The sequence below is a fragment of the Manihot esculenta genome, chromosome 13 (genome assembly GCF_001659605.2).
Source record: "Manihot esculenta cultivar AM560-2 chromosome 13, M.esculenta_v8, whole genome shotgun sequence".
Lineage (NCBI taxonomy): Eukaryota > Viridiplantae > Streptophyta > Magnoliopsida > Malpighiales > Euphorbiaceae > Manihot > Manihot esculenta.
Window position 1 is genome coordinate 5,507,988 of NC_035173.2, and position 18,924 is coordinate 5,526,911.

At 29.9% G+C, this 18,924-nt stretch overlaps 2 protein-coding genes across 5 annotated transcripts; one reads left to right on the plus strand and one right to left on the minus strand.

The window, feature by feature from the left end:
• Positions 1-6,084: 6,084 nt before the first annotated feature.
• LOC110630011 (myosin-binding protein 7) lies at positions 6,085-10,382 on the minus strand. Its single transcript, XM_021777298.2, has 3 exons — positions 9,038-10,382; positions 7,324-8,726; positions 6,085-6,368 (listed from the first exon to the last, which is right to left on the minus strand). The coding sequence occupies exons 1-3, from the start codon at positions 9,681-9,683 to the stop codon at positions 6,309-6,311; spliced, it is 2,109 nt and encodes a 702-aa protein (XP_021632990.1). The 5' UTR covers positions 9,684-10,382; the 3' UTR covers positions 6,085-6,308.
• A 2,892-nt stretch (positions 10,383-13,274) lies between these two features.
• Positions 13,275-18,924, plus strand: LOC110630414. Of its 4 annotated transcripts, XM_021777907.2 has the most exons (10): positions 13,275-13,608; positions 13,802-14,137; positions 14,286-14,358; positions 14,502-14,614; positions 15,022-15,106; positions 15,252-15,324; positions 16,404-16,459; positions 17,266-17,331; positions 18,196-18,261; positions 18,334-18,924. In XM_021777907.2, the coding sequence occupies exons 1-10, from the start codon at positions 13,424-13,426 to the stop codon at positions 18,412-18,414; spliced, it is 1,134 nt and encodes a 377-aa protein (XP_021633599.1). In that variant the 5' UTR covers positions 13,275-13,423; the 3' UTR covers positions 18,415-18,924. The 4 variants fall into 4 exon arrangements, with proteins under 4 accessions (XP_021633599.1, XP_043805232.1, XP_021633603.1 ...); XM_043949297.1 differs by lacking the exon at positions 16,404-16,459; XM_021777911.2 differs by lacking the exon at positions 16,404-16,459 and having other exon boundaries at positions 15,256-15,324.

Consider the following 18,924-nt stretch of genomic DNA (forward strand, 5'->3'; position numbering starts at 1 on the left):
CATGTCGTTATCAAGACTTGAAGAAATAGCGTTTCTATTTGGATGTAAGGTCAGACACGGGCCACGGAGACGGACGCCGTGTGAAACGGTTCTCCTGTTTTTTTTTTTTTAACCCGTAACACCGGCTTTTTTGTTTGAGTACCTCTCCCTTTTTTTCAATAAAATAATGTTTTATTATTTAATTTTAATTTTTTAAATATATTAATAATTTTTAAAAAAAATTTTAATAAGAGTTATAAAATAAAAAATTTAAATATTTATATTTTTTTATATTTATATCTAAAATTTTAAATTTTAAAAGATAAAATTAAATATTTTCAGTTTAATATAATTATAATTAAGATAACTAAATTAAATATAAAAAAATTTAATGATAAATTATAATATAGTATTTAAAATTTTATATTACTAATAAAACATATAATTTTTTTATTTAAATTTTATTATGAAATTAAAATATTTTATATTATTATATATAATATTAAATATATTTATTATAAATAAATTTTTGTTATATAAAATATTACGTATAAATAATATATAATAAAATATTTTATTAAATATTTATACTTAATATTATAACTTATATATTTTTTTTCATATTTGAAAATTTTTATTTTTAATTAATAATATGTTAAATAAAATAAAATATTATATGTTTTAAATTATAAATTTTTTTATATTTTAAATTTTTATTAATAATCTATAATATAATATAAAAATAGAATTCGATTACATAATAAATTAATAATAAATAATATTATTGTAATAAAAATATCTTTTGGTATAGTGAGAATGAATTGAATATGGTATGTTAATTTATAAAAAAAACATAAGGTGATTCGCGCTTAAAAATTAATTATTTTGATACTAATTGAATAAATTTTAAAAAAAGAGTTAATATAAATAGAGAATTTAAATTTTTTAAAAAAGTATTAGAATGGCCTTTTAAATCTGTATCCATTTTGTTTTTATATTATAAGAAAATATATATATAAAAATCCATTTTATTTTTATATTATAAGAAAAAAATATAAAAAAAAGTCAATTAGTAATGTTTTTAAAAATTAGATCCATATTAACTAATAGAAATTTGGTGATAATATATATTCTATAAATTTACTGTGTAACGCTCAGTAGCTTTATATTAACATCGGTCTACTTTGTAAGGTCGTTCAAAAATTTAATATTAATATCGTTTAACGATAATAAAATATTTTAATAGACTCGACCAGTTTTACGAGTGTAAAATTTTATTAAACTAAACATTTTTTGTATGATTGATTTTATTTTCACATCACAACTAATTAAGTCATAATATAGTATACTTTAAATATAAGGGTGATGTAACATATTTTAAGTTAGTGTCGAATCATATCGTATATTAAATATTATTTTACAGTTAAACAAAATTTTAGGGATTATATTATAATTTATTATAAATTTAAGAAAAAATTATTTTTTAATTTATGAAAAATAGTATAATTAACATATTTATCTCTCTATTTTTAAAATTTAATATTTTTTTATTTGAAATTTAATTCCATTAAAATTTAAAGTCTCTATAAAAAATTTTACATAAATATAATTCTAAAAATACACTTATTAATAATAAAATAAAAAAATTATTATTTAATATCGATAATATGGAGAAATTCATTAGTTAGTGACTCGATTTTAAAAAATACATTAAAACGTTATTAATATTTTAAAAATTTTATTAGTTAATCTATTCTTTAATTTTATTATTAAGTATTTTACTATTTAGTCCCTATAATTTTAAAAAAAATTTTAGTTGGTCTTTCAAATTAAATAAAAATTTTACTAATCTATCTATCCGTATCAGGGATATTTTAAATTTTTTTAATAATATTTAATTGCACGCACAAATTTAGCCTCGGATAAATAAATCTGAATAAATTTGAGAGATCTCATGTTTTACTCCTTCGATCTCTATTTCAAAAAAATAATAATAATAAAATTTATTACTAAAATTAATAGAAAGACTAATTAATATATTTTTTAAAATATAATAGATACTTTAATGTATTTTTGAAATGGCAAGCAGTAATTGACAGAGCGGTATCATAAAAATAATTTTTTTTGACTTTTAACTTTTTTTATTTTTAATAATTTAAATTTTATATATTTTAATTTTTATTATACTTGTTGAGTTTGAATCTTGAATTTGTTGAGTTGAAATTTTGAATTTATTGAAATTTTTATTTTTATTTGTTTGTAGAAATTAAATTAATTTTTTTTTAGATTTTGACGAAATTAAATTTCAAAAATTAAAATATTAAATTCAAAAAATAGATAGAGAAATCAATTAACTATGTTATATATTAGTAACGAAAAAGTCGTTTGATTTTTATTATATTTATTGAATTTAAATTTTATATTTATTGAAATTTTTATTTATTTGTAAAGATTGAATTTGTCATTTTGGATTTGCTATTTTGATTTATAAATGAGATTTTGTTAATTTGATTTTTTAAAGAGATAGAAACTATAAATTTACCTAAAATATTAGGTTCTAAAAAGAATAGTTCCATCAATTTTTTTTATTACAAATGATATTTTTTATGGATATTTTTCTTATTACGAATGACATTTTTTATGAAAATATTTTTAATTTTATCAAAATTAAATTTTAAAGATTCAAGACTTGAATTTTAAAAGTAAAAAGATAGTTATATTAATATGCTATATCTTAGTGATAAAAAATAATTTTTTAAAAATTTATTTTAATCTTTTAATTTTTAATTTTCATTATGATAAATTAAAAATATTTAATTTTTATATTCAACATTTAAAATTTTAAATATAAATATAAATTATGGTAAATATTTAAATTTTTTATTAATAACTATTTTAATAAAAATTTATTCCATAGCCATTTTAATAAGATTTTTAAAATGTAAAAAGCGTTTTTTTTCTTTTAAATGTTTTTTAAATAATTTAATTTTTTACTATAAAGTTATTTTTTCATAACTAATTTTTTAAATTATTTTAAATATTAAAAAATATAAGAATATTTTTGTAAAATAAATTAACCCTTAATTTTTTAAATTAAATTATATTTTAAATAATTAATTACTTAATTCCTTCATATGTTTAGGTGATTGCTAATATATAAATATAATAGAAAAATCGCAATTAATTTTTTAATTTTAAAAATATATTAAAATATTTCTAATATTTTAAAAATTTATTAATTAATTTTTTATTAATTTTAACCATTATATATTATAAAAATATCTACAATTATGACATGATGAAATAATCAATAATATTTTAAAATTTTAAAAGATTAATTAATAAAATTTTTAAAATTATAAAAATTAAATAATAAATATTTAATAATAAAATTAATAAAAAAATTAATTAATAAAATTTTTAAAATATGAAAAAATATTTTAATATATTTTTTAAAATTAAAAAATTAACTAATAAGTATTTGTGTAATAAATAAATTAAGCAGTATTTTTTTTTAAAATGTAATTGACTTTATTAAATAACAATAGCACTTTTTCTTTAAAATTCCCCGGCCGGCTGGATGGTGGTTGTTTACTTCTAGTGCCGTTTGTTAACGGAGCGGAGGTTTTTAGGTGCTCTTGTGTTTACGCTACGCATTGCGCAATACACGAGCTCCACTTTACCTTATCCTTTTTTATTATTATTTTTCGTCTTTTTGAATGAGGAGGGTGGTTGTGCTACAAACCACGTAGCTGCCCACTTAAATTTTGCCACGTTAAAACATTCGTTATACAATTTTGCTTGGTCAAATATAATACGATATTCTGATATTAAAAAATAATAAATATAAGATAATTTAACCGTTAAATAATTAAATATTAATAGATAGAAAAGATTAACTGTAAAATTAAGTAATAATTTTAATATTATTATTTTATATTAGATTGGTAAGTATCTTAATTACATTTTTACTTTAAAATATTTTCAAAATTTAGAAACACAATTTCTTAGTAAAATTTAAACGTGTAAGACCTTAATTTTGGAAAAAAAAAAAAGTAAAAGTAAATTTCGAATTACTCCAACAAATTGACACTAAATAACTAATGGATCAAGTTGTGGAGAAATTATTATTATTATTATATTAAAATAGTAAATCATTGTATAATAAGAATGAATTGGCAGGAATATTGAACTTTTGAAAAAGAGAAATAAGAAATAAGAAATGACAGGATGTCTCTAGAAGCCTTTCGATGACAGCTTCTAAAGATGCTGGACCATTGACATTAGGTGGTGCCGGTGCCGGAAAGGTACAAATTGACGCGCAAATTCGAAAAGCAAAGACTACGAAAGTCTCTCACCGCCGCACGTGGTGGTGAATTATCGGAGAAATAAGGTACCAACCTTCCATCAAAATCATCATCATTATCGTCATCATTACCATAATTAGTAGAGTAAATTATTATTCCTTGAATTAATTGTTGTTAAATAATCATCAAGTTTTATTATTAGTAGAGAATCTAATGAAGTTAAAATATTTTTTAATTAAAAAAATTAATGTTTTTCGTTCTAAATAAAAAAAATTATGTGATAAGATATCAATGAAATTGAATTATCTCAAAATTTTTATTTTAAATAAAAAATTAAAATAATATTTAGTGTCTTGAGTAATATTCAAAGGTTGAATAATTAAATTATGAAAAATTTTATTTCTTTCAATTTTTGGCTAACATATTACAACGGTTACTAATTATTAAAATGGATAATTTTGTGAAAATGATTTGTATAAAAATTTATTAAAATTTTATTTCTTATAAATGATTTATTCTTAACAAAACAGTGAAATTTATCCCAATTCATCAAATTGTGGACTCTTCAACTCCAGTGACATATACCCTTTACCTGTTCTTGTGATTAGGATACATTGTCGTTCATGGTAAATCCATTCAAGAGTAATCAGCGAGAAGATTTAAAGTCTAAAATTTCAGCGTTCTTGGAAGATTCTGATTTAAATTTATAGAATGGAAGAGAATTTATCAACAGCAGGTGTGTGGAAGAATATTTGTATAGATTGAAAGTGATGACCGATGGATTTCTTCACCCCGGACTAGGGGCTTAACCACCGAAGATCCATAACATAGAGGCCCACGTATCTGATATACCCAACAAGCCTGGCTCATTCAACCTTCAAGACCGGGCTCGGCCCAGCTTCTTCATTCATAACGGCCCAGCCCGCACGAAGCAGGCTCTCTCCTCTCAGGCCTAGCGTCCGGCCCGACTCTCGGCCCAACTCAGGATCCAGAATAATATTCACCAGACAGCCTGGCAGATCCGCTTAGACGTACGCACGAGGAGAATCAGAGGCCGTTACGCATGGAGCAGGCGACTGATACCCTAGTACCTCCGAATCCGCATGGCAGAGACGCGTGGCCCAATCCTGGAGAGGCCTTTACACGTCACCAGCAAGCAAGACAATGTATAAAAGAAGAGTCCCCTCCTCAGGAAACTTAAGCTTTATTCTGTAATACATAAACCCTTGTAAAACCCTATTCTACTGGATATGGAAAAAAAATATATTTAGAAAAGCTATACCAGATTTTATTTTACTTTTATTTAGACTCTAATTTGTATTTAGAAAATAATGTATATTGAAAAAATATTTTTTAATAAAATAATTTATTTTTTATTGTTTAATTTTAATTTAAAATATAATATTAATAATTTTTTATATAAAAATTTTAATAAAATTTTTAAAAAGAAAAAATGATTTTTTTTAAAGATAAAATTATTTTTTTTTAAACTCAATTACTATCTTTGAAGATTATTCCAATACCAATAGAGAAGATTCTTTTCTAAATAAAGCTCAAACAATTTAATGCCGTGTGATTTGAATTTGATTACATGAATTGCATCTATTTTCTCGCAAGCTAATTAGCCATTGAAATCAATCTAAAATAATTAATTTAAATTATTTAATATATTAAATTAAAATTTATATATATTATCCAAAAGATTTCCGCAGTGAAATGTTTCAAATAGAATTTTTTTTTTAATACTCACATCTATTTAAAATTTAGAATTTAACCTTCTTATTAGCCAAACAAGATATTAATTCAAATACAATATTTGAAATCTCCAAATTTTAAATTCAAACACAACCTTAATAAACAAGATTATTTATCTACAAAAATAAACACTAATTGTAATGTACAGCTCAAACAGTTGACTGATGTAACTTTAACAGATTTATATGTACAGGTTCCTAGTTTCTATCAATAATAAACTTGGGGCAAACCTAAATCTTCTCCGTTCTGCTGATTCCAGTACTTGATTTAAGAACTTTCGATATCTTCCGATGACACACTCCGATGATGTCTTTTTTTCACGTTTTCCTGAAAACAGGGAGCATTTGGTCGTAATCAGAAAAGTTCATGAAAAATGAATCTTCTTCTGAAGCAGATAGATAAGGTAATAATTGCTGTATCTAGCATGCATCATTGCAATTTACAGGAATTTCAACACCTTGGAATCAATCTCCTGAACTCATCAGAATTCAGCTTCACTGACAGTGATTTCAAACATAATAGCAGTAAGAACCACACCAAAATGACTGATAAAAAAATTTAACAAGATTTCGTTTGTTTGCTTGTATTTGAAAAATATTTACTATGAAAGATATTTTTTATGGAAAATATTTTCCAACAAAATAAATTATTTTTCATTATTTAATTTTAATTTAAAAATTAATTTAATATTTGATATGAGATTTAACTAGCTGACATTTTTTTTTCTTTCTTGCTTCAACAATGCTCCTGGTGTACTTTATTACATGGAACCACTTATAAAGAGGTTAGTGAAGCTGGTGCAGCAAGCTACATTTTTTTTAGATGGGTATAGACTGCTCATCAAGTGCCTATGAGGGGTGTGGCAATGGATCCTCCTCTGCATTTTTTTGGGGGTCAACTACTCAAGTGGGGTAAGTCCAAGTAGTGGACTTTAGAGTCACATGCCTTCTCTTAGTCTTTTGTCCGATTGCTAATTGTTTTGCCTTTCCTGGTTCATTGGTATTAACTTTTTTTCATTAGGCTAAATTCAAAAGAATCAATTAAAGTTTCGCTTTCGTTTCCTGGAAGTATATTTTCCTTTGCCTGGAAAGTCTAAAGTTTACATCTATCACTGTTCACACCACATTTTCTTTTCCTGGGATGAGTTGTTTCAAAACTATAAATGAATACTTATATCAGTGTCCTTGTCATATAAGAAAAAACCAGATACTATAGCGTCAGGCATCAAAAAAGTGATAAAGGGAGAAAAAGGCCAAATATCAGTTAAACTCTTGTAACACACCTTAGAAGATGATGGAGGTAAAGAAACCTTCCTTGCAGGCTCTCTCAGCAACTGAATCTCTCGAAGGTGGTTCACTATATCTTCCACAAGTCTCAATTGTGCACTTACCCTTTCCCTGTGCTCTGCAGTGAAAGTCAACTTCTCTTTTTCATCTTGCACTATTCTCAGCCTTTCTCTAAACCATTCAACCTCATTGTCAATTTTCAACCTTTCATCATCAACTACAGATGGAGAACGCCTCCGTGAGTCCATACTAAGGGTTCTATACGGTGAACTACTAGAAAATAGTGACTCATCATGCATATTGGACGAGCTTCCATGAACTTTGGGCTCAAATTCTGTAATGCTCGTAGTTAGACCATCACTCAAAAACTGACTGTTCTGGACCCCAGAATCTGAAGTGGGAACACTCAGTGGTCCACTCTCTTTTCTAACATTCTCCTTCAAGGGTAAAGTTTTATCATCAATAACATGCACATCATACACTGTTGATTCAATGTCGAGCATCGAATTATGCATGTCGTAGACTGCTTGATTCCAATGCTCCCCATATTTCTTCAGCTCCTCTTCACTGCTGCCACTAATCTGGGGTGCCTTCATTCCTAGTGATATCATGTTGATATCCCTTTCTGCTTTTTCTTTTCCTGCTACACTAGGAGTTTTCTGAACCAATCTTTGAGAAGCAGAAAAGTCAGAAGCTGACTCCTCATGCCTTGGCATCATTTCTTCCCCTGAGGTAAGTGTGTGTAAATGTTCATAGTTTGAAGACCATTTTGCATCAACTTCCTTTTCACCAATGGATTCACTATTCTCAATCTGCTGTGGCACTGGAAGTGGATTCTCATTTGAACCAATGGAAAGTGGAAGTTTCTGTTCTTTCTTATTTATCTTATAGCTTGAATCACCATCCGGGAGGTCATTTCCCGGAAAGTTCATCTGTTCATAAGCTTCAACTTCCTTTTCCAGAAAAAGAATCTCCCTCTCTCTCCTAACAATGATCTCTTTCAGAATGTTCATCTCTTCTTCATCATAAGCACATTTTTCTTCTATCACCCGGTGATACTGCCTCGCTTCCATTTCAATTGATGCCTTATCCTCTTGCAACCGCAATATCATTGCCATTGCTTCATCAGCTGCAGTTGCAGCAGCAGCCCTCTCTTTGTCCAACTCCTGGTAAAGAGCTGCACGGGCAGCCTTCTCTTCTTTGAGTGCTTGTTCCAACACTCTGATTGCATTTGCATCATTCCCAGCACTGGACAACCTGTCTTCTGAATCACAGGTAAACTTTTCAACAGATAATTGATCCCTGTTAATGGCTTTACCCTTCTTATATGATCCATCCAATTCAAACCTATGCCTCATTCTTTCATTGGACTCGGTGCCATTTGGAACATCTTGATTACCTAAACCAGTATTACAAATGGTCAGTTTGCATTTTGATGCCACATTTGATAAAATATGAAACATCAAATTCATGTTCCAAAAGAATCCAATCTGGAACTGATATTCAGAATTTCCTCCAAATAATGTTCTGATTGCGATCTGTTAGTTAATACTTAAAAGTTGAAACATAAAGCACGAATTACCAACAAACAGATTAAACATAGGATACATTTTACAGTGGAAGAGATAAACCACCACCATGTTCTATTAATACCTTTCCCCTTTAGGTATTAGGGGAGAGGCAACTAGTCAAGGTGCATATGACTCTCACCTTGATAGCCATCTTCTATTACGCTTCCAGGATCCAAGTCTTCGCTAATTTCGCTTCTTATTCCCCTACTATTACAACTAGGGCGGGGAAAATCTATACCAACCGATCGTGTGCTATCACAAGACAAAGCAGGATAGGGTTTTCCATATCCAACAGCAGCTCTTCTACGCCGCTGGATCCCACTCTTATGTTTCTGGTTCGTAATCTTCTTATCCTTAGCATCATTCCCACTTTCCCTATCAACAGAGCTTTGTAATCTCGGACCTGAAAGCGAACTAGAACATGCTTCTCCTTCCAATTCAATAACCCCATTTCCACATTTTCTACACCCTTCCACATGGAAATTGCAGGATTCATGACCAAACAAAACCAAATCAAAAGGAAACCTATTCTTCACCAACTCCTTAACAGCATTAATCTTTCTTATTGGCAAATCAATAAGCAGTCTGTGCAAGCACAAATCATCATTTTGGTAACCAAAAAAACCACTACAGGGACATGGAAGATAAATTCCAAAGAAACTCAAGAGCTTTGAAGGGACAAATGCGAAAGCTGACCCGCATAGGAGAATATAAGCAATAGCAAGGTCAACGAATGCCACTATAAGGCCACCCAAATTCCAAGCGTGAACAGCCCTTAAAGCCATCCCCACCCCCTCTAAGGAGAGCTCAACAACTTATATTCAGTAATGAATTATGAAAAGCAAAAGAGAATTACAAGAACTTCAAGAACTAAAAAATTGAACAAACACCAAGGAAATGCAAAATTTGGAACTAAACTATCATCTAAACTAGAACCCACCATGAGAAACGTTATCCCAGTAATGATTCAAACAAGAAGAAGTAGAAACATGACCAAAGATGTTACAGAGACAAGCAGGTCCAACTAAACGATCAGGATTCATGCATATTAGCAGATAAGCATCCAGAAAAAGAGACAACAAAAGGTCAAAAAAGCAGAAAAGGCTTAGTTACCAACGCAGATGAACAAAACAAAGAAGAACCTGGAATTTACAGGTAAAATTGGAAAGTAAAGAGGGAGGTCAGATCAAATTGAGAGAAGAAATTGAAGAAACACCCAGAGATCGATCAAGCAAGAATCTCGGTGAGTTGGCTAAAAGATAAAATTAAAAAGAAACCAGCTTTTATTTTGGAGTGGACACGTGACGTGAGGTCTAAAATGTTGTCCAAAGTAGAGGAAAGGTCCAAAACCAGCAACTCCATTCATCTCGCCACCGGACAAAGCGTCGATTTCATTACGGCTCTGAAAATCTATTCAATGGGAACGTAGGGATCATCGAAACGAAGCATCGTATTCGCCCACAGGCCACCGAGGAGTCCGACTGTATCTTGATGTTGACGGTTGAGACATTAGCAATAAGTACAATATGCACAAAATTAAAATTAAAATTAAAAAACCTTTTCCGTATTTTATGCAATTTGACAATAAAATAATTGCAAAAAAATTTAAAAATTATCTTTAATACATATTTTATTATTTTATAAAAAATATTAGAAAAAATTATTTTTTAGTCCTGAAATTTAATATAATTTTAATTTTGTGCAACAGAGTCTCAACACTTAAATTCAACACTTAAATTCTTTCCCAGCATTGGAAAGTAATTTCTCTATTTTGACAATTCAATACTTAAATTCTTTACTTTTTCAAAAAGTCCGAGTTCATAGTCTTTCTATCAAAAATAGTTCTTTGGTTAAAGAGTTAGGAGTTGAGAGATAAAATTTTTTATCAAAAATACCCTTAATGAAATTATTAAAACCTTTTTTAAGGTGAAATCCCTCCATCACTTTCTCCCTCTTATCTTCTCTATTTCTTCCCTCCATTCTTCTTCTCCTTCATATTTTCTCTATTTCTTTTATCCTCTCCGCGCATCTCTCTTTCTTTTCCTTCCTCTCAATCCTCCCCTCTCTCTTTTTTTCTCTTTGTTTCTCCGACTTCCTTTACATACCCCACATTTTCAAGGCTCTTCTCTACCTCAACCTTCAGTGTCAAAGAGTTTTTGTTAGAAAGCTTTTACTTTGCGAAAGAGTTTTTATTTTGAGAAAGAGTTTTTATTTTGCGATGGCGAATCATCAACACATACTTTATTTCGATGCAATGATGAAGAATCAGTATCAGAGACTGTTGTTTGATCATCAGCAACATCAACATCTTCATCATCAAACGATGTCAACTGTTGGAAATGGCGTTGGTGGAGGGTCCAGAGTGATTCAGACTCATCCTCCGTCATTGATTTGAACCAACGTGAGATCAATCCGCCACGGAGATCTCTTGATTTCGATCTCAATCTACTTCCAAAATCAGAAATCGTCTAATATTCTTTTGATTTTTGGCAGGAGATGAGCCCATACCCATCCGTTTTTAATTTTCTCTTTGAATTTTTTTCCTATTTTTCTTAAATAGGAATTAAATTAGGCTATAAAAAGAAAATCTAAAAAAACAAAAGCTTTTTCATTGTATAAATAGTGGCTGATCTCCTTTTTTGCAACAGAGTCTCACTTTAATGTTGATAACTAGTTACTGTATTAATTTTCTTTCCCGTAAATGCAGTTTTAATCAATGGAAACTATAGCTGTTGGAGTTAGATGCAAAGAGAGCTTTTTGTTTGAGAAAAGAAATTGAAAAAATACGAGAAAGAGGAAGGATGCAGGATTTCATGTTGAAAATGGTTTTAACAATTTAAGGACATTTTTAGTAAAAAATCTTACTTCTCACATTTAACTCTTTGACTAAACGGCTATTTTTGATAGAAGGATTACAAATTCAGAGAGTAGATCGTCAAAATAGAGGGATAGAAGTATTAATTACGTTAAACCTCAAAAACTAAAAATAATTTTCTCAAAATATTACTATTAATTTTTGTATTAACTAAACTAAATTTATCTTGTATAAAAAAATAAATTAAATTTATCAATTAAATTCACAAACTTTGATTTATTTATTAAATATAAATTTCAATTAATTTTTATTTCCTCTCGCTCATATATATAAAGTTATGATTAGATTTATTTTGATTATTCACACCTTATTCTTTGTCATTTTAAATTTAAAGGCCTGCAAATGAAAACTCAAATTTGATGAAAATAAAAATCAAAATAAAAGTGAAGATGAAATAGTTGGTCCACACCGACATTCAAAACATTTAAATTAATAAATTGATTGAATAAATAAATATTTTAAATTTAAAATAAATATATAAAAATGTATAAAAAGTGTATTTTAAATTTTAAAGTGTATTTTAAATTTTATGTATAATTATTTTTATATTGTAAAAAAATAAAATTAATTATTAAAATTTTTAAAAATTCATCTCATATCGGTCAATAAATAAAAAAATATATTTATTGATATAACACAAATGTCCCCTAGCAAAAATTAAATGTTACATAATTTTATTTCCTTTTATAAGATAATTATATATAAAATTATTAGACTTTTGTTCAGTAATAACAACTCACTGACATATTTTAAACAATCATTATATCACACCATTAAAATTAATGATTAGTGAAAAGTTATAATTTTTCATCTAACTAAAGACCATTCTTAAATATTATACAACTGAAAATAAGCAACTATCTAGTAATAAAATAAACTTATAAATAATGCCAACTTTAGAACTGTGGATTACATTTATATTTTCTTATTCGATAATAGTATATTGCATAAAAATATTTTTTATAATTATTTTTTACATAGTTTTTTTTTAATATATATTTTTTACATAGTTTAAACCGTCTAAATCACTGGTAAAATGTATAATTGAGCCTCATCTCTCTCTGTGGACTGCAGTCTTAAGAATTTTAAATGCTCAAATTATAAATTAAAAAAAATAATAAATTATATAATATTTTTTGATATATTATGTACTTATACACTCTATTATTAAAGTACTTTTATTTTTTTAAAATATATATTAGATAAAAGTATATTATAAATAATAAATAAATTACCACCTTGAAACTAAGTTATTTCATAATTAGAAAAAAGGGAAAAAAGATGATGGCGAGTAGAATATATAGTTTGGATAACTTGAGAAGCTTGTAGAAAACTGGCCAAGAGTCAAAAATCCGAAATTTTTAGATAATTAATTATCAAGTATGGATAAATCATAAATGTCATGTGCTGGACTTAGATTTTTATTTTATATTTTTCTCGACCATAGAAAAATAAATAAATAAACCATTTCACATGAGTATCTCACGTAATGCAGTCGCACATTTATGAATATCCCTCGTTTTTATTCTCTCACTAGCAGTTCGTGCCTGGCCACAACAAAGCCCCGCTGGAGCTCCTCCCAGAGTCAGAGGAGCAGAGGCTGACTCCGTTTCGCTGCTACTGCTGGAAACCTCGCAGAGCTTAATAGAAATGGCTCCGTTGTCGATTTTAACACGATGCTCTTCCTTAAAGAAAGTACCTAAACCATCACTTCCTAACTCCTTCCACCGACGGCCATTGAAGCACCTAAGCTCTCTCAATGTTCCTTGCAGGCTTTTACCACTGCACACCACGAACAATTTGCTTTCTCGCTTATTTAGACCATCACTTCTAAGGTAATGTGGCGGTTTCTGTTTCGGCGATTTAGTTTTTTGGTTGCTGAGAAAAGATATGAAAAGAGCACTGTTGTATTATGACTTCGACATTGATTTTCGTGCGTGATTTTTAATTGTTTTCTTTGAATTTAGATAAGTATTGGTAATTTTTTCAAGGCGTTAATATGCATTTTGTCTCGTGTCATACGAGCAGGATCAGAAGTGCTCAGGGAGAAGATGCTGAAAATTTTGAAGTTACAGCAGAAAGTTTGAATGGACAAGATACGGATGCCAATGAGAAAATCAGAAATCAGAAAAATAATCTTAGTGCTGAAGGAAACTCGTTTTTATTAATATTAGCAATTGCCGTGGGCGTAGCTGCTATAATTACAATCACATCAATAGGTCTCAAACGGCCAAGTGTTGGATCATTCTTTGGTGTTCAATTTCTGGCTGAAGGTTCAACATCTTCAGCCTTGGCTTCATCCCCTGTTGGTTTCACTTTTAAAGCCTTCGGATACAGAATCATACTTCCTGAATATGCACCAGGGTATGTTGGTGTTGTGTGACTATTTAGATTGAGTTCAGTTGTTTATGTATTCAAAAGGAAAGAGATAGATGGCCTTGTTTCTCTGTGTATTACAATTTCTGTTATATGGCACTATTATCAAGCTTCTCCTCAAATTTCTGCATTGTAGGTGGATATATTTTTGGTTACTCATGGCTGCTGGTTGTGGACTGTTCATCAGTGAGGAGGCTTTAAATGTTTGGGTCTGTCCTTTCTACCGGTATTTCTGTTTTGCTAACTCAAGCTTTTACTTCAGCTCTTCAGATTTTGCTAGGTTTTTTGAGTTCTGTAAAAATAGTCTTTGATTCTTACTTAAGCTTTTTTGCTGCTTTCCTTGAATACTTAGGTTGGCATAACCTTATCACGGTTGCTCTCAGTGGATGGAACATGGCAATCTTTTGTTGAGTCGTTCTCCAGAAATGCTCCATATATAATGTCCACAGTTTTCTGGGTGTACTGGTTAGTGTCAACTCTAGTTTTTCTTTAGTACATCACATGCTATTGCTGTAGGATCAATTCTGCATGTTTCAGCCATGGCAAGTGGATTTTTCCATGGCAATAGTTCTACACCCTAATGAAGCTTTGGAAGGCCTTGTTGCACCTTGAAGTTCACTCAAGGTTCAATTGGCATATCTTAAGGCCTGAGCCTTTGCTAACACAAGGATAAATCCCACAGTGATTATTAGTCATCAATTTACACATGGAGACTCGTAATAATTTTAGTAGCTGTATTCAAACAAGATTTTATGATTGTTGCTAAGAGGGTTTAAAAATTTTTTTTTCATGCAGCTGCTCTGAATTTTGAACACTTATGGTAATAATTTCCTTGTGAGTTATGAATTTTATGTTGTAACATGACTCATCAGGGGAGTCTGTATCAGTGATATGATACCGTTCTACCTGGGAAAGTTTTTCACGGAAAGTGGGGCAACTGATGATGTTTGTTCAAAGGTTTGCTCTGTTCAATCACATCTATGTTTTTCTTGCTTAATGAACACACCTTATCTAATTAACATTAAACTTAAAAAATTCATTTTGCAACTAGTCTTCTGTTGTCTCAAGATATGATTCATGTTAAAATTGCTGATGGCTATAGCTAGGCATTGGTGAAGAGAAGGTATCGAGCATCACACGTACTGTGCAACGATATGGAAATCTGGCAGGCATTGGTGAGTTATAAGAGCCCAGTCAAATTTTGCACATATATGTATCCCGAATAATATTATGATCAAATGCTGAATTGTGAAATTTATGTTTCTACTCAATGATTATCAATGTCAACATGTGAATTCTGGTATTTCGCAATGATGTATCTTTTGAGGACATTATAGTTGGCAGTTAGATAATCATGTGATACGTAAATTTATCATGCGCATTTGGCTGTTATGCTGCTGTTGCTATATGCAAGGACAATTACTAGATGTAGCTATTAATTCAATCCTCTAGAAGCTACTTTGATAGGATAATTTTTAGAAATCCATTTGGTTGCTTTTGTAGTCCATTGAAAATTTGGCCATGCAGGGGAAATTGGTTGGAGGGTGAGCCTTGGTGCAATGATGAGGTTGATTCTTTCTGTTCAGAAGGTTATAGGTTCAAGTTGTGGAAATAGCCTCTGCAAATAATAGGGGGAAGACTCTGTATGGCGTTGTAAAGCAGAGTCTCAGGCACTAGGGATAGACTCCCCCTCCCCCATTTTTCTTTCTTTTTAATGGAAGTTGCTTGAATTTTTATAGTATATGATAGATAACATGATTTCTTACGGGGAAAGCCAAAATAATGCTGTAAGGTTCGCTAACTTCATGTTTTTTGACAACATTAAATTGTTGAAATGCTTTCAATTATCTTGGGTTCTACCACATGTATTTCTTCTATGGTGGCGGCTATTGCACAACACCGTATCTGTTGTCTCAAGGGTTTTTACTGTATTTGCTCCACCCTAAGGTGCATGTCCTTGCATCATGTGCTTCGTCCTAGTAGTCTCAAGACGATATTTTGTACATATTTCTTGTTTCTTTATTTCAATACAGTTCATGTTCTTAAAATTTAGAGCATCTTCTTTTTTTTCTTTTCTTTTCTTTTCTTTTGTGTTCCCCTTTTGTACTTAGATTATCCTGGTATCTATCCAATAGTGAAACATCAAATTGGAAACAGATTTGATTGTTTTATCAATATTATTGTGTATGCTTTATTGTACTATCTATACTTCTTATTTGTTTTTTCTTATCCTTTATACTATCATGATCTACAGTGGAGCGGTTTTCACTTGGAGTAAGAAATCCTACAGCTTTCCTAGCAGGGACCCTGGTTAGCGGTCTTCATTTATATACTGTCTGCACTTGGGAAATTGGAATTCATTTTCTTACTACTATTAACTCAATTTTGATACTTGACTGGTTGCTGGGTTTCAACTCATTTTGTACATTTTCTTGATTTTTCCTGTGTTATTAATTGTTGTATATATTATTTTCTCTGTTCTTTTAATAGGTCTGAGCTTGCAACTTTGATGTTTGCATCATTAGGATACTGCTTACTGATTTATGAACACGACAGCAAATTTAGAGCCACTTGGTTTTGGCTAACATTATGTTTTTGAAATTTCAAAGCATGTGAAGTATCAGCTTCAATGCAACATGACAAGGATATGTGTCTTGCATTAAGCACACCAATTTATTTCATTTCTTTCCTAGCAAGTTGCATGTCAAATGAAGGGAAAGGGGAAGCAATAAATTCATAACCCTAGAAGCTACTCTAGATGTTATAGTGAGTGAATTACCACTGTTGGAGGTGCACATTCATATTCTGTTCATGTTTCTCAAGAACATGCTATGCTGCTACCATTTCCTTAGGTCATATAAGATATATATTATCTTACCTAATGTTGTATTCGATAGTGAATTGAGTTTTTATATATAAATAAACAGTCCAAAAGGAACTGAATCATTGAAAGATATGCTAAACAAAATGTGTAATAGAATATTGTCTGATGATCATGATGATTCACCTGCAACATAATTATCCCATGTGGAATGGACATTCTTGCTATGAACTAAGGTTATTTTATTTACTTGTCAGATATGTTAATGGTCTTACGATTTGTTATTTAAATGCAGGGTATATCTCCAGAGTTTTTCTTCGCTGGAGTTTGCTGTGGTGGCTTGATAACCCTTCCTCTACAGGTGTGTCTATCTCCGTAGGAAAACATGTTCTGCTTCTATAGTGTTACATGCAGACCTGGCCAACGGGCTGAGCTGGACTAGAACCGGCGGTTCCAATTCAACATTCAGAGTAATTGGAACCACAAGGCCCCCTGGTTTTGGTTTGATTCCATTTTGATCAAATTCAGTGGTTGAATTTTTTTTTTTTCAAAACTTATATTGTTTTTTAGTTTAAAAAATCTAGTCTATGTTCGGTTCTAGCTCATATCCAGTTTTGACCGGTTCAGGCTGGTTCCTATTCTGAACAGTCCCTTGGTTGGGTCTAAATTTACATGTATGAAATCATGTGTGTTCCCTTTATATTGCTTGGTCTTTAATTGCCTGGTTTCGATCTAAATAACCTTCAAAGTTCAAATAATAAGATTACCCTGTCAGCATTTTCATAAAATATGTATCATATATATAATGTTTATCTTAAAAATTTATAGCTTGCAAGATTGGCACATATAGCTAGTCTCTGAACTCTCTGTTTATTGTTGATCAATCATGAACAAACTCTAGTTCCAATTTGGTAATGTCCAAATAGGTGGACAAGCACTATGGCATTTATTGATAGAAAAACCTAAATGTAATAAGAAGAAAGAGGATTCCTAAAATACTAATTAATAGGACTAATCACTTAAAAGGTCTGGAACAATATTGTCAATTTACTGTTATGACGAACTACAAAAAGCCAATTTGTTATTCTCAGCTAGTTATGAATCACAACTATGGCCAGAAGCTATAATTATATGTATTAAGCTACAGATGACTTCCTAAATAAATTGTAATTCTTAAGCTAATGCTGCAGCACTATCTGCCTGTTTTCTTTTTTGACAAGCTCAGCTCGGGATTGGATTTCTACTGAGGGAACGCCCTGTGGTTGCCCTTGCCACCGTCGCCACAGTAGTGGTAAACAAAGTTCCTTTGCATCATATGTCATTTCTTAAAATGCTGGTAACCTAATTGCTAAAAATTATACAGGGGATTTGGACCATATTTCCATATGCTCTGGCTGTTTTGACAGCACTGTTCCTTTATATTGGACGCCGCAACTCTACCTAGCATTTTGTTGGTCAACCCAATGCTCAGAAGTTTGGTAAGTGAAATGTTATTTATATGTGCACCCATACTACTGTCAATTGTAATCTGAATAGACTTTTAATTAGTTGGGTGTATAAACACTGCAGATAAGGACTTTCCAGTTTTGCAATATCGGTTGAAAATCATCTCATAGTTCTCTATTTTTAACTTTTCCTTTGTATGCTAGATATAAAGTTACCTTCTGCATTTTTCTCCAAGAAGAATGATTTATAGTTAATTTATTAGCTCTAATACAAGATATTGTGCCATCACATTCTACCACATGATCTTGAAATAGAACCCGGAAAAAAAAAAGGTCAGGGAGTCTAGGGATGCCTCTATTGAAGACCTCCAACATTAAGTTGATGTAGAAATTTAGAGTCATAAAATATTTATTGTGAAAATGCATAAAAGAGAAAAGGAAAAAGAGAGAAAAGTGAGAGGAGAAGGAGACCCGTTTATTAAGGTCTACTGAAAAAAAAAAAAAAACTT

Excerpts from the sequence above, each read along its gene's own strand:
- LOC110630011 (XM_021777298.2), bottom strand. The coding sequence starts at position 9,683 with ATGGCTTTAAGGGCTGTTCACGCTTGGAATTTGGGTGGCCTTATAGTG. Across the intron at positions 8,727-9,037 it reads AATAGAAGATGGCTATCAAG|GTAATCAAGATGTTCCAAAT; the intron begins GTGAGAGTCATA and ends ATACTGGTTTAG. Across the intron at positions 6,369-7,323 it reads TACCTCCATCATCTTCTAAG|GAAAACGTGAAAAAAAGACA; the intron begins GTGTGTTACAAG and ends CCCTGTTTTCAG.
- LOC110630414 (XM_021777907.2), top strand. The coding sequence starts at position 13,424 with ATGGCTCCGTTGTCGATTTTAACACGATGCTCTTCCTTAAAGAAAGTA. Across the intron at positions 14,359-14,501 it reads AGGAGGCTTTAAATGTTTGG|GTTGGCATAACCTTATCACG; the intron begins GTCTGTCCTTTC and ends TTGAATACTTAG. Across the intron at positions 18,262-18,333 it reads CCACCGTCGCCACAGTAGTG|GGGATTTGGACCATATTTCC; the intron begins GTAAACAAAGTT and ends AAAATTATACAG.